At 37.4% G+C, this 13657-nt stretch overlaps 2 protein-coding genes and 1 non-coding gene across 4 annotated transcripts in view; 2 read left to right on the top strand and 1 right to left on the bottom strand.

Annotated features, from left to right (window-relative positions):
* Window positions 1-4175, top strand: part of LOC113856037 (HEAT repeat-containing protein 6) — a 63848-nt gene extending 59673 nt beyond the window's left edge. For both annotated transcript variants that reach the window (XR_003502856.1, XR_003502857.1), the window contains one exon: window positions 4166-4175. The gene's annotated coding sequence lies outside the window, so the exon portion shown is untranslated. The remainder of the gene's footprint in view (window positions 1-4165) is intronic.
* A 2748-nt stretch (window positions 4176-6923) lies between these two features.
* On the top strand, window positions 6924-7934 carry LOC113855321. Its single transcript, XM_027486919.1, has 3 exons — window positions 6924-7095; window positions 7147-7500; window positions 7636-7934. The coding sequence occupies exons 1-3, from the start codon at window positions 6924-6926 to the stop codon at window positions 7932-7934; spliced, it is 825 nt and encodes a 274-aa protein (XP_027342720.1).
* A 3963-nt stretch (window positions 7935-11897) lies between these two features.
* LOC113861784 lies at window positions 11898-12003 on the bottom strand. The gene has a single exon (XR_003504337.1). It is a non-coding gene; the product is annotated as a small nucleolar RNA R71 (small nucleolar RNA).
* Window positions 12004-13657: the final 1654 nt, after the last annotated feature.

Consider the following 13657-nt stretch of genomic DNA (forward strand, 5'->3'; position numbering starts at 1 on the left):
AAACTTTTAGGTTACATGGATTTTCTAAAACTAAGATTGCATGCAATGTGATTGGTCGTCATAAATGCGACGAGACTTGGTACAAATTCCGAAAAAGGTAAAATTTATAATGGCGGCTCCTCGAAAAACACAAAACGAAGTTTCAAATTTCAAGGCGTCCTCGAATCGGAAAACGAGACACTTGCATGAAATTCTATTGGCTAGAAATAGATTTTGGAAGATTCGGCTAATCACGATGTTCTCGCTTTAGGGAACAAAATCGGGTGCATGAATTTTGATTGGTCGGCACTAAATCCGAGGAGGTCTAATGCATTAATTGCGACGGCTAAGTAATGATTACGGCGAAAAGTGCAATCATTACAGGATCCAAGTAATTATGGCAAAATCTAAGTAATCATTACTAACTTTGCACGTCTTTTGAGGCAAAAGTAATTTTTTTGAAAAGTAAAGGTAAAAACACTTTTTGGCACAATTTTCAAAGCGTTTTCTCAAAATTCACAACAGAACAAGATTAGGGATTATTGGACGATGTCGGGACCGAGTATCATGCATGCAGTCATTCTAAAATGCAAGGCTCTCTATGAATTGAGACGATCGATTCGAGTCTAATATCTAAATATCTATTCCGACAGTGGCAGGTCGGAACTGCGAGAAATTCACGACTCTATCAGATAACAATTAGGCTACGAAAATCGGGGCGTTACAGTTTTCCATATATTTTTAATTTTTTGTAAAGGGTTTATTTCTTTATTTAATGGATAGTTAATATTATTTTGAATACAATATTTTTCCATCCATGGGAAAAAAATAAGTATTTATTTGTATTTCTTTTAAGTATTTATAAAATTTTTCTCTAATTTCTATCCTTTGTTGTTGACTAAATGTTTCTATTAGCCAGGTTTTTCTGTCTATGTTGTGTTCTCCATCTATGTCTTCTTTAATCCATTTTTTATCTATACTAAAAGGTTCAATTTTTTCTATTGTATTTAAAACTTGAGAAGGCGTTGGGCTATAATTTATTTCTGAGTTTTGATCATAGACTGGAATAGAAACTCCGGGTCTAGTTATATTATCTATTTTGTTTAGGTCTATATCTACTGTAGATCCGCTAATAGAGTGTGTTGAGGGTTCTCTAATAGTGGATGGTTGTGTTATACGAATTAATCTAGACCTATTCATTCTTAGTCTAAACCTTTCTGGTTCTTCTATTATATCCCTTATTTTTGTATTTTTTTTGTTTAATAGAAGAGGGTTATTCAAAAACCCATTCTTCTGGTATTATTAATTGATCATGTCTTAATCTTTTTGGTACTTGTACTAAACTTCTATTTAGGTTGGCTTGTATGACCACAGTTTCATCTCTATTAATTTGTCTATTAGCTTTAAATCCATAAGGGATTTTTGTAATTTTGTAATAAACTCTATAGATCACATGGAATGGATCAAATGAGTAATCTACAATATGTTCTTTTATTTTTGTAAATATTTTTATGACTTTAGATGTTTTTTCATTATCTAAAGACATTGATATATTGGGATAGCAATTAAAGAAAACTAGCCTATCATGTAGGTTACTTTCTAAAGCTGCTATAATAGAATCACTATTATTGTGTAGTTTCATATCTCTTAATAAAACAAGAATGAGAAGATCTACTCCTATCTTCAAGTTTGGTTTAACTGCTAGTTGGATTAATCCTATATGAATAAATTTAAAACCTTGTTATCTATGATTCTGTATAAGTTGATCTTCTAAAAGTTGGATCGCATCATTTAATTTTGTTCCTGGATAAGAATATTCTATTTTGTGAATTTGTTCATGATTATTTCTAAATGACCAAACAGATCTATCTTTATATACCTCTCTTTCTTTAATTAAAGGTATTGACCAATCATGTAAGGACTTCTCAATGTCATCTATGGTAATCTATTGTGGTGTTGAAGAAGAGGAAGCTATTTGTGAAGAGGAAGAATTTTCATCTTCTGCTCTCATTACTCTTGTAATTATCTCTCTGTTTCTACCTAGAGCTAAATTACTCATTGTTCTTAATAAATTCGCCATCTTAAATCTTAAAGGCTACGGGAACACCAAGGCTTACCAACAATTTTACTGCCCACGCTCATGACTTACTATCGGGAATACCCTCCAGGCTTACCAACGTACACACAGCTCTCACTACTACCCATTTGGATTCTAAATAACAAACTTATGTAGAACAAGTTATAATTAACTCAAGATATAGCAAAAGAAGATTACAAGAATAATGATATGCATATGATTGATTAATTGTGGTGAGATTGCGTAGAGTATAGTGTAATAGAAGTTGAATGGTATGTGTGATGGATATGAATTGTGTGGAAATGTTGTGTGAATGGGACGTGAAGTGAGTGAATGTGGGCATTTATGCCGTATGTGAACATGAATACTATATGTAATTGAAAATGTAACTGAAATGTGTGTAAATGGCATGTTAAATGCGATTGTGAATATATTGGAAGCTATGAATGATTCAGCGATATACTGGGGGTGTGGAAGATGGGGTAGTAGAAATATCTTGGGGAAGAGAGAGTGGTGGTGGTACCAACAGTGAGCATGGATGCACCACAGGCCACACACTTTTCTCTGACTCGTCCTCTGACTAACACCTTTGCCAAAGGGCTCATGATTGCGTACGTTGTATCCGTGAGGCAGGAGCTAACCAGCAACCATCTATGGTGTGAAACTATAATTACAGTATCGCAGTGAGCGTGACTACGTGCAGTGAGTGCACGTGTGTGTGGATTGTTTGATGCTACAGTAAGCACACCTATATGTGGATTGGTATGAAATGCTGAAAAGTGATGAATGTGTTAATTGATGCATGATTTGAATTTGGTAGTGAATGTGTATGATATGCGAATATGAGTCTCTGTGCTTGTGTGATAGTGTAGAGTACTCATCCTTACATTTATTTTTCAGCTAATCAAGACTATCAACAGTGGGCTCAGTGAAGGATGGATGAAACTGTTATAAGACTTAGAAATTTATTTTGAAAATTGATGTATTAATTAAGTCCTGTAGTAATCATTGATACAAATTTGTAATCCATCTCTATTTCAAAATATTTTATTGAACTATGCTTTGGGAACCATTTGAATGATATTTTATTATTTCTAATTTTATGAATTTATTTATTTAGAAGATAAAATTAAGGTGTTATAATTAGCCCAAAAAATTTTTGTCTCGTTTGAGCGAGACATATCTCGCTTAAGCAAAAAACCTTTCACTAAAATTTCTATTTTTTCAATACTAAGGCAACAAAATTGAGAGCGTTAAAGCGAAAGAACAATGTGATAACATAATTGAAATAAGTATTGTGAATGCGCCTTCACAGGTAGAACATACGAGTAAACACGTGTTGCCAGCTATATTGATAAAGAAACAAAACAGTATCATTATTAAATTAGTTAAAAATAATAATAAATACTAGTTTACCATAATAACAAGTTTTAGAATTTTTGCAAAAGTAACAATTCGATTAATAAAATTAAATTGTAAATAGTTTGTAAGAACTTAATTTGATTTAGTTTGTAAATTTTGAATTTCAAAGAAAAAAAAGAAAAAAAAGAGGATAATAAATTAATAAATGTTAATTATTAATAAAAAATGATTTTTAGTTATTTAAAAAGGATTATAAAAACTAATTTGAACGCAATAGTTACATGTTTCAAGATATGATTTAATACGAAAGGTTGTTCCACAAACTATTATTTACGTGATTGTGTTGTTTAGTAGAATAAACTAAAAGATGCGAGTTTATAATTTCTAATTGTGAAATTAGCTGAAAATTGTTGACTTGTTAAAAATCTAGAGTTATATAAGTAACTTATAAAATTAAATTTTTTTAACAAATTAATTGTGCAAGTAGCTGATTTATACTAAATAACGAGTAATATTATATTATTATAATATTAAATTAATTATTATTTATTTTATTTATCTATAATCAATTAATTAAATAATTATAAAGAAAAATAAATTTATCTTTACATATAATGAAACATGAAATATTTAAGTTTAACATAAAATATATTTAGATATAAGAGACAAGAGTGTAGATTAACAAAATAAAAAAAAGAATAAGAACTATTGTAAAAATAAAAATAAAAATAAAAATGACAAAATTAGTATATGTACCGGATATGAGTTGATCGTTTACGTGTATGGCAGGAACGTGAGGAATCTTTGAGCAGTGTTTTCCTTTCTCATTTCCGTACCTTTCTTCCAGAGGAAAGGACATGAACGAATCACAACTCCACCAGAATATCAATATCAGGGATTCAAGTGATGTGTATTTATGCCATCTTTCATCACACACAAATTCTAACGACAAGCCATTTCAGAGAAAGTAATTGTCCAAATGGTGGAAGCTGACAGGTAATAGCTGCAGTCACTGATAGATAGAACTCTAAATAATAATTCATTGAAGGATTCAGCACCTACTGATTCCGTTTCTTTCTCATCATGTGGTTGTTGTAAAAAGCCTTCAGCCATCCATAACAAAATCAACTCCTTTCTATCCAACAAATGTTGTTTTGGAAAAATTGAACAATAGGCAAAATATCTTTTCAAATTGGGTTGGAAGACGAAGTTAACTTATGCGTAAAGCTGGTAACACGTCCTCAAGTGCCTATAACTTGCTTTCCAGAATTTCGTTCCACTCCTTTTCATCAACATTTGATCGCAGAAGACCTCCCAAAGTTTTAGCAGCTAAAGGTAGGCCATTGCATTTTCTTGCAATTTTCCTACCAATTTTTTCTAGGCTTGGATATTTATCACAACCCTCGTTTCCAAATGCATGTTTGGCCAGTGTCAACCAGCAATCTGCATTTGTTAAAGAGATTCCAACTCATAAATGGGAAAGGTACTTGTGACCTGTGCAACTCTCTTTTGTCGAGTTGTGAAAATGATCGATCTTCCTTTTCTTACACTACTTAAAGGAGTGATTAGTTGGTGCCAATCATTGTAGTTCTCATTCCACAGGTTGTACTGGATAAGGGACTGTTCGGTCCTACATATAGAAAAAGGAAACCGAGTATCTACTCGGCCAAGTTTGGCCGAATACCTCATTAGAATTTAAAGGTAATTAACCTAATTAAGGATAATAATCAAAATATTATTTACTTTAAGAAAAGGGCCAAAATCAAAGATGACTCAGCAGGTCCATTAGCCCATTATAATGCCTATAAAAGGAAGGTAGGAAGTACAGGTAAATGGTTGACTTTTCATTATTAAATACTATTTATTACTCAGAACCGAATCCTGACTTCAGCATCGGAGTGCCTTTTGCAGGTACCATCCCCACGTCAGCGACAGTCAGAAGGACGTCATTGTTTCAGAGCAAAGATTTAAAGCTTAGTTTTTGTCTAGCAGGAACATTTTGGCGCCCACCGTGGGGCACGATTAACCTTGTTTTTCAGATTAATCATGGTACTAACGAGAAGCCAACAGGAAGGACATGTTCAATAGGGAGGAACCTCTCGGCAACAGCTAGAAGGTGTCACACCAAATGAACCAACACCTGAAGTAGTGTTGTAAGGAGGAACCGATGAGAGCCTTTTAGCTGAACTAAGACAGCTCAAAGCAAAAATGAAGGAGATGAAGAGAGAGAGAGAAAAGGATGCACTAGAGCTCTTGACTCTAAGAAGGGAAAATGCCAAACACACATCCCTTCCCAGACTACACCCATCGTCCAGGATCAGGGGGAATCATCGGCATTGCAGGAGAAATCAAAACAGGTTTTTCAATCTGAAGCCAAAAATGACCGAGACGATCTCGTGAGTCAGAGCCCATTCGTTCACCACATCTTGGAGGCTAAGCTACCTGACAATTGGAGAGGCTTAACAATAGAAAAATATGATGGTACATCTGATCCTGGGGAACACTTGGATGTTTTCACAACCTAGGTCGGTCTGTACACCGAGAACGATTCTTTATGGTGTAGAATTTTTCCCACCTCACTTTGAGGCCCAGCCCTCAGTTGGTTTACTCGACTCCCCCCTTCATCCATCGACTCTTTTACAACCCTCACAAGACGGTTCAGTTTGCAGTTCACCACAAGCCGACCTCATCCCTCGCGTTGGTCAATATTCGGCAAGAAAAGGGAGAATCACTTAGATCATTCATGGAGCGCTTTGGCAAAGTGAGCCTTTCGATTCATAACTTAGAACCAGCAGTGGCTATGCACCACCTCACAACGGCCCTTAAGCCAGGACCTTTTGTTAACAACATATGCAAAAAACCACCTGCTGACCTAGATGAGTTGAGAAGTTGGGCTGCAAAATATATGCAGATGGAGGAATTGTACGAGTACTGAAACCAGGTACGGATGGATCAGGGGTCCAATTCAAAAAATACAAATAGGAGAGAAACTTTCAAGTCTCGGCAAGAAAATAAGGAGAGAAGAAATGAACTTGAAAGGTCGCCTAGAGGACCCAAATATCCTTCCTACACTACGCTCAACACTAATCAGTCCAGAGTACTTGATAAAGCATTGGCCACAGAAATACTGAGAATGCCTAGACACGTCAACACCCCTCCTCTGGCAGATAAAAGAAAGGCTTGCCGATACCATCAGAACAGGGGTCACACCACCGAGGAGTGCACAGCGCTGAAAGATAAAATTAAAGAATTAATCAAGGAAGGACATTTAAAAGATTTTGTGCAGAGAAATCCCGTCGGTCAATCCAATAGAGGAAGAGACCGTAACCCAGAGTCATTAAGGAGATACGATGACAAAAGACTTGAACGACAGAGGAGTAGGTCCAGGGAACCTCTAACTAGACGATACGATGAACGTGAGTAGTATCCTAAAAGGGTCATTAATACCATAGCTGGAGGGTTTGCCAGGGAAGGACCTACCTATTCGGCCAGAAAGAGACACTTGATGCAAGTCAGATCAACCAACAATATCTCACTTGGTAGTAGGATTCGGATCCCCCCTATTACATTTACTGATGAAGACTTTCAAGGAGTGGACCTTGTACAAGACGACCCCATGGTGATAAGTGTGGATATTCTCAACTGCACTGTCCGAAAAACACTCATTGATCAAGGGAGTTCTGCTGACATCCTTTACTGGAATACTTTTAAGTAACTGGGAATACCAGAAGAGGAACTCAAAGAATACCGGGAACCCTTAGTCAGTTTTTCTGGAGAACGGGTGGAGACTCGTGGGTGTATCGACCTTTACACCTCATTTGGATCGGAGCATGAAGGAAAGCGCATCAAGGTTACGTATCTGGTAGTTCACGCAAATACCTTGTACAACATATTACTCGACAGGCCTTCCCTCAACAAACTTAAAGCCTCAGCAAGAGAGTGCTATTTTGCAAGCCTACACATCAAACCACTCCAAGAATACGGACAAGATGTCAACATTGTCACTCCCAGGTATGGGGAGGACTTAGATATTGAACTTGATCTTAGGACTGACGAAGGGTGTCGGGTCGAGCCCAATGAAAGTAAGCAACCTCTTCAGCTTGGACCGAAGCATAAGCAAGTTACTTACTTAGGAGTCGGCCTATCCAGCCAAGAAAAACAGGAGCTCTAGAAAACATTGATACGAAATGCTAATTTATTTGCTTGGTTGGCTTCAGACATGCCCGGAATTGATCCAACATTTCTTTGTCATCACCTCTCGGTTTATAAAGCAGCAAAATCAATAGCACAAAAGAAAAGGAAAGTGGGAGGCGAGAGAGCGAAAACGGTAAAGGAAGAGACTGCTAAGTTACTACAGGCTGGTTTTATCCGAGAGGTCAGATACTCTACTTACTTGGTTGGCCAATATAGTCATGGTCAAAAAGGCAAATGGCAAATGGCGAATGTGTATCGATTACACAGATCTAAACAAAGCATGTCCAAAATATGCTTACCCTCCCAAGCATTGACGCCCTAGTAGACGGTGCAGCAGGCCACAGAATGTTGAGCTTCTTAGATGCCTATTCTGGGTATAACCAAATCCGAATGTATCCACCGGATGAGGAAAAAATTGCATTCATCACTGACTCTGCAAATTTTTGTTATCGGGTAATGTCATTCGGCTTGAAGAATGTAGGTGTAACATACCAGAGACTTATGAATAAAATTTTTGAAAAGCGAGTGGGTAAATGCCAGGAGGTATATGTGGATGACATGGTGGTTGAGTCCACGGTATTGGAACAACATCTTGCTCATTTGGGAGAGGTATTCAGGGAAGCCATGAGGCATGGTATGCGATTCAACCTCGAGAAGTGCACATTTGGTGTCGTTGGGGGCAAGTTTTTGGGATATATATTATCTGAAAGGGGCATCTAGGCTAATCCCGACAAGTGCCAAGCCATCATCGAAATGGTCAGCCCTAGGAATGTCAAGGAAGTTCAGCGCCTGGCTGGGCAGATTGTAGCTCTCGCTAGATTCTTACCAATAATGGCAGAGAGGTCTCGACCTTTCATTGAACTGCTCAAAAAATCCCAAAAATTCGCTTGGTCCAACGAATGTAAGGTTGCCTTCGTCCAATACAAGCATATGCTAGCAGCGCCGCCTGTGTTAACAAAACCAAAACCTGATCAAGACATGATTGTTTATTTGGCTGTGTCAGATAACGCCATCAGTTTGGTTTTACTTCAAGAAATACCTGAACCGACTCCTGTATATTTCATCAGTCGAACACTTCAAGGTCCTGAATCCCGCTACTAGTTGATGGAAAAAGTAGTACTGGCCCTACTCCATACAGCTCGTTGGTTAAAACATTATTTCCAAAGCCATCGGGTGGTTGTGCGCACAGATTGTCCAATGGCCAAAATTTTGAGAAAACCAGAGTTAGCCAGTCGGTTGGTTGCATGGACAATTGAGCTTTCAACAATTTGATATCCACTTTGAAAACTGACGCCCTTTTAAAGCTCAGGTGCTAGCAGACTTCGTTGATGAGTTCACAGCACACAGACAAACCACTTCTGATATGTGGAATCTGCACGTTGACGGATCATCAAATCGACTAGGCAGTGGAGCAAGAGTTATACTTGAAGGGCCGAACACAGTCACCATTGAACAATCCATTCGCTTCAGATTCAAGGCTTCCAACAATCAAGCCGAATATGAGGCTTTACTTGCCGGTCTCATATTAGCAAAGGAGATGGGAGTTAAATGCATTACTGGTTGGAGTGACTCAAAAATAGTGACCGAACAGGTTAATGATATGTATCAGGTTAAGGACTCGGTTATGCTCCAATATTATTAAGAATTTAAGAGAATAAAAGATGAATTTGATGAGATATGTATTCGGCACACACCAAGAAACATGAACGAACGAGCCGATAGGCTTGCTAGACTGGCTAGTCAGAGGAAACCTGGGCAATTGCAAAGCGTGATTCATAAAGAAATCCTTCAACCCAGCATCACCAAACAAGAGTGCATGGACATAGAAAATATGCCTCACAATTGGATGACCCCCATCATCCAATACCTTACCAACAGCAGCCTGCTAAATAATCCAGACTCGGCTAAGAAAATAAGAATGCATGCAGCTAAATACCTCCTCCTCGGCAAAGACTTGTACAGAAGAGGGATTTCAACACCTATGCTTAAATGTCTTGACGATGACCAGGCTAACTATGTCATGAGGGAGATTCACGAAGGTATTTGTGGCACCCATTCAGGCGAACGAACCATGGCAGCAAAAATACTCAGAGCTGGGTACTATTGGCCGACACTTGCCCAAGATTGCCACGCGTTTGTAAAGAAATGCATCCCCTGTGATAAATGCTCTAAATACTTAATCCTACATTATGATAATTGAGTTTTTTTTTTTAAGCTAGTCATTGATAGATATTATTATAATTAATCTCATTTTATTTATATTTCAGGAAAAAGGATCAAGGATATGAAAACCTTAAAGATGTCAAGAATTGAAGAAAGAAGAACCCAGAGATATACACGGGCAGATACACGCCCGTGTATATGGTCGTGTATCTCACTGGAATGCAGAGAACAAGGAAATATTCAGCCAGAGATATACTCGAGCAGATACACGCCCAAGTATATGAACGTGTACATCACTAGTGTTGTCAAGGAATGCATCATAAGAACCCAGAGATATACACGGTCAAGGTGCATGACCATGTATATAAGCGTGTACTTCCTACAAAGATTGTGAAGGCCAAGTATCACAGACCAGAGATGTACACAGCCAGAGACATGGCCGTGTACATGAGCGTGTACTTGTCAGGAAAGGTTTGAAGGACACCTATTAGAAAACAGAGATGTACATGGCCAAAGTACATGGCCGTGCACTTAGGCGTGTACTTTTATGCGCATCAGAAATTTAACTTTTGCGAGAAAATTAACCCTAGGACAATTCCTATAAAAGAAGGACTGGACTTAAACCAGGAGACGCAATTTTTGGAGACGAAAGACTCAGAGACGGCAGGAGGATGGGATCAAGCATTTTAAGTCATCTCTTTTGTAATTTTAATTTCAAGATGTTTAGGTTCTAACTTTCCTTTGAGTATCTAGACGTAATGAATCCTAATTGACTAAATTTTCTGGAATTCTTCTAATGTTATTTCATGTTCTTTTCTCTTGGGTTTAATTGAGTAGTATCAATTGTCTTCTATCTTGTTTTCTTGTTTGAATTTGAGTAAAATTCCTGCATGAAATTAACATTGCTTAATTAAAAAGACTCGAATGTATTTCTAGAAATTAACATTTTCTGTATTAGGATTAACTCTAATTATGGAATTCATAATGAACTTAATGCAACCTAGGGGTATTAATTAAGGAAGAGATTCCGATTGATCAACTGAGGGTTAGGAATCATTATCCTTGAGAAATGTATTGATTTAATTTAGAATTTCCTGCAGCAATAAGGGTTTGGAACTAAGTAGTTGAAGAAGAATTTCAGTTATTTGGACACTTAGGGGGATTTACAGTCTAGATACTTGCCTTTTTCATTTGAATACCTTTAGTCATAATTTTCTATAATTTATTTTCACAAGAATATCTGTTCCTTTTAATTTATTATTCGTTTACTTTTGGCAATTTCATCAACAAAGTTTATTTTTCATATTTATTAACAATTACGCAATTAAGGAAAAATTTATTAATAACAGTCCCTGTGGATACGACACTTGGTACTTTAATTTTAATAATATTACTCTGACAATGGGTACACTTGTCCAGTAATTCGATTTTTACACACCAAGTTTTTGGCGCCTTTGCTGGGGACTAGTTATTTAGGATTTCTTTGATTACGTCTTTACTAATTTTCTTTATTTCTTTAATCTTAAATTAATTTTTCTATTTATTATTATTATTATTATTATTATATTTTGCTTTTATTATTTTTTTTTAGGAGCTGATTTTTCTTATGCATGCCAGAACCCGTTCTGCTACATTATTCAAACTTGACCCAGAGATAAAGAGAACTTTGCAAAAAATTTGGAAAGAGAGACAACTGCTAGTACAGAGGAAAACGCACAAACCCACATGGAAGGAATGGCAAACAATGAAGAGCAACCAAGGACTATGTCCGATTATGCTCGTCCATCATTAACTGGGATAGAATCTAGCATTGTCCGTCCGGATGTGCAGGAAAATTTTGAAATAAAGCCCAATGTTATTCAGATGGTTCAGCAGTTTGTTCAATTTGATGGGTTGCAAGACGAAGACCCAAACGCTCACATCGCTAATTTTCTGGAGATCTATGATACGTTTAAGATAAATGGAGCTACTGATGATGCAATCCGCTTGAGGCTGTTTCCATTTTCTCTCAGGAGCAGAGCAAAACAGTGGTTGAAATCTCTCCCACGAGGATCTATCACTTCATGGGAGGCTATGGCAGAAAAATTCTTGGCAAAATATTTTCCTCCCGCAAAAACTGCAAAGATGCAGAATGATTTCTCTTCCTTCTGTCAGCTAGAGTCAGAGACTTTATATGATACATGGGAGAGGTTTAAGGAGTTGCTACAAAAGTGTCCACATCATGGGATTCTGGACTGGCTTCAAGTGCAAACCTTCTACAATGGTTTGAACCCAGCCACAAGACAAATGATAGATGCTGCAGCGGGGGGCACTTTGAATAGCAAGACACCAAGGGCTGCACAAGAACTGTTTGAAGAAATGGCAATGAACAGCTATCAATGGAGCTCTACTCGATCCAAACCTACGAAATCTGTGGGGATCTATAGTCTTCATGCAGTAACATCCTTGGCAATGCAAGTGGAAGCCTTAGGGAAGAAGATTGATGGTCTATCTGTTAACCATCAAGTTGCTCCGGTAATGAGATGTGATATTTGCGGAGGAGGCCACCCTAATCATGAGTGTCGAGCTACTCAGGAAGAACATGCCAATGTGATAGGAAACATACCACCTTACCAAAATTATAATGGCATGAATAATCCGGGCTGGAGGAACTATGCAAACCAACCATGGAACAATAACCAACAGCCAATGCGGAACAACACACACAGAATTTCAACAAGCTTCACATCCACCACCACCCCCAGCTGAAAAGAAGTCAAACCTTGAGGAGTTGATGACCAAATTTATTCAAACTTCAGAATCTCGGTTCTAATCCACCGAGACAGCACTAAGAAATCAACAAGCCTCTATCCATAATCTAGAAATTCAGTTGAGTCAAATTTCTAGACTCCTCTCAGAAAGACCTCAAGGAAGCTTGCCTGGCAATACTGAGACTAATCCTAGGGAGCAAGTCAATGCAGTAACATTAAGAAGTGGCAGAACATTACAAGAGAAGGGGAAGCAAGAAACAGGAAAAGATGTAGTTGAAGATGAGGATAAATGTCAAGAGGAGACTGGGGAAAAGCTCCCTGTAGTGAAAGAATTCATACCCCCACTTCCCTACCCAGCAAGATTGAAGAAAGACAAGGATGATGAACAATATGGTAAATTTCTGTCCTTATTTCGTCAGCTTCATATAAATTTACCGTTTGTTGATGCTTTAGCACAGATGCCCAAATATGCCAAATTTCTGAAGGATTTACTATTGAACAAGAAGAAGCTGGAAGAGTTGGCCATGGTAACACTTAATGAAGAATGCTCAGCAATCCTACAGAATAAGATGCTCGAGAAATTAAAGGATCCAGGGAGTTTTACTCTTCCTTGTCTCATTGGTAGATTGATAGTTATAGGGCTTTAGCTGATTTAGGTGCTAGCATTAATTTGATGCCATATTCTGTTTTTAACAAATTAGGTTTGGGAGAACCTAGGCCAACTAGGATGAGTATTCAACTATCTGATAGGTCAATTAAATATCCTAGGGGTATCATTGAGGATGTGCTTGTAAAAGTGGACAAATTTATTTTTCCTGTCGATTTTGTGATTCTTGATATGGATGAGGACACTAAGGTCCCCTTAATCTTAGGTCGTCCATTTTTAGCTACTGCAAAAGCCATAATTGATGTAAGTGATGGGAAGTTAATTTTGAGAGTTGGAGACGAAGAAGTAACTTTCAAAATTCCTGAAGTAATAAAAAAATCCCTGAAACAAGATGATTCATGTTTCTTCATTAATGTAATTGATAACCTTGTTTCTGATTTTACACAGGAATTCTTGATCTCAGACCCGTTGGAAAGAAGCTTGATGCATGAAGAAGGAACAGATAATATGGGCCTGCTAACTCAA

Source organism: Abrus precatorius, unplaced genomic scaffold (assembly GCF_003935025.1).
Source record: "Abrus precatorius isolate BTA unplaced genomic scaffold, Abrus_2018 Scaffold1, whole genome shotgun sequence".
NCBI lineage: Eukaryota > Viridiplantae > Streptophyta > Magnoliopsida > Fabales > Fabaceae > Abrus > Abrus precatorius.

Coding starts and splice junctions, on each gene's coding strand:
- LOC113855321 (XM_027486919.1), top strand. CDS start 6,924: ATGCAAGTCAGATCAACCAACAATATCTCACTTGGTAGTAGGATTCGG. Junction 7,096..7,146: donor AACACTCATTGATCAAGGGA/GTTCTGCTGACA, acceptor TGGGAATACCAG/AAGAGGAACTCAAAGAATAC. Junction 7,501..7,635: donor TCGGGTCGAGCCCAATGAAA/GTAAGCAACCTC, acceptor GGTTGGCTTCAG/ACATGCCCGGAATTGATCCA.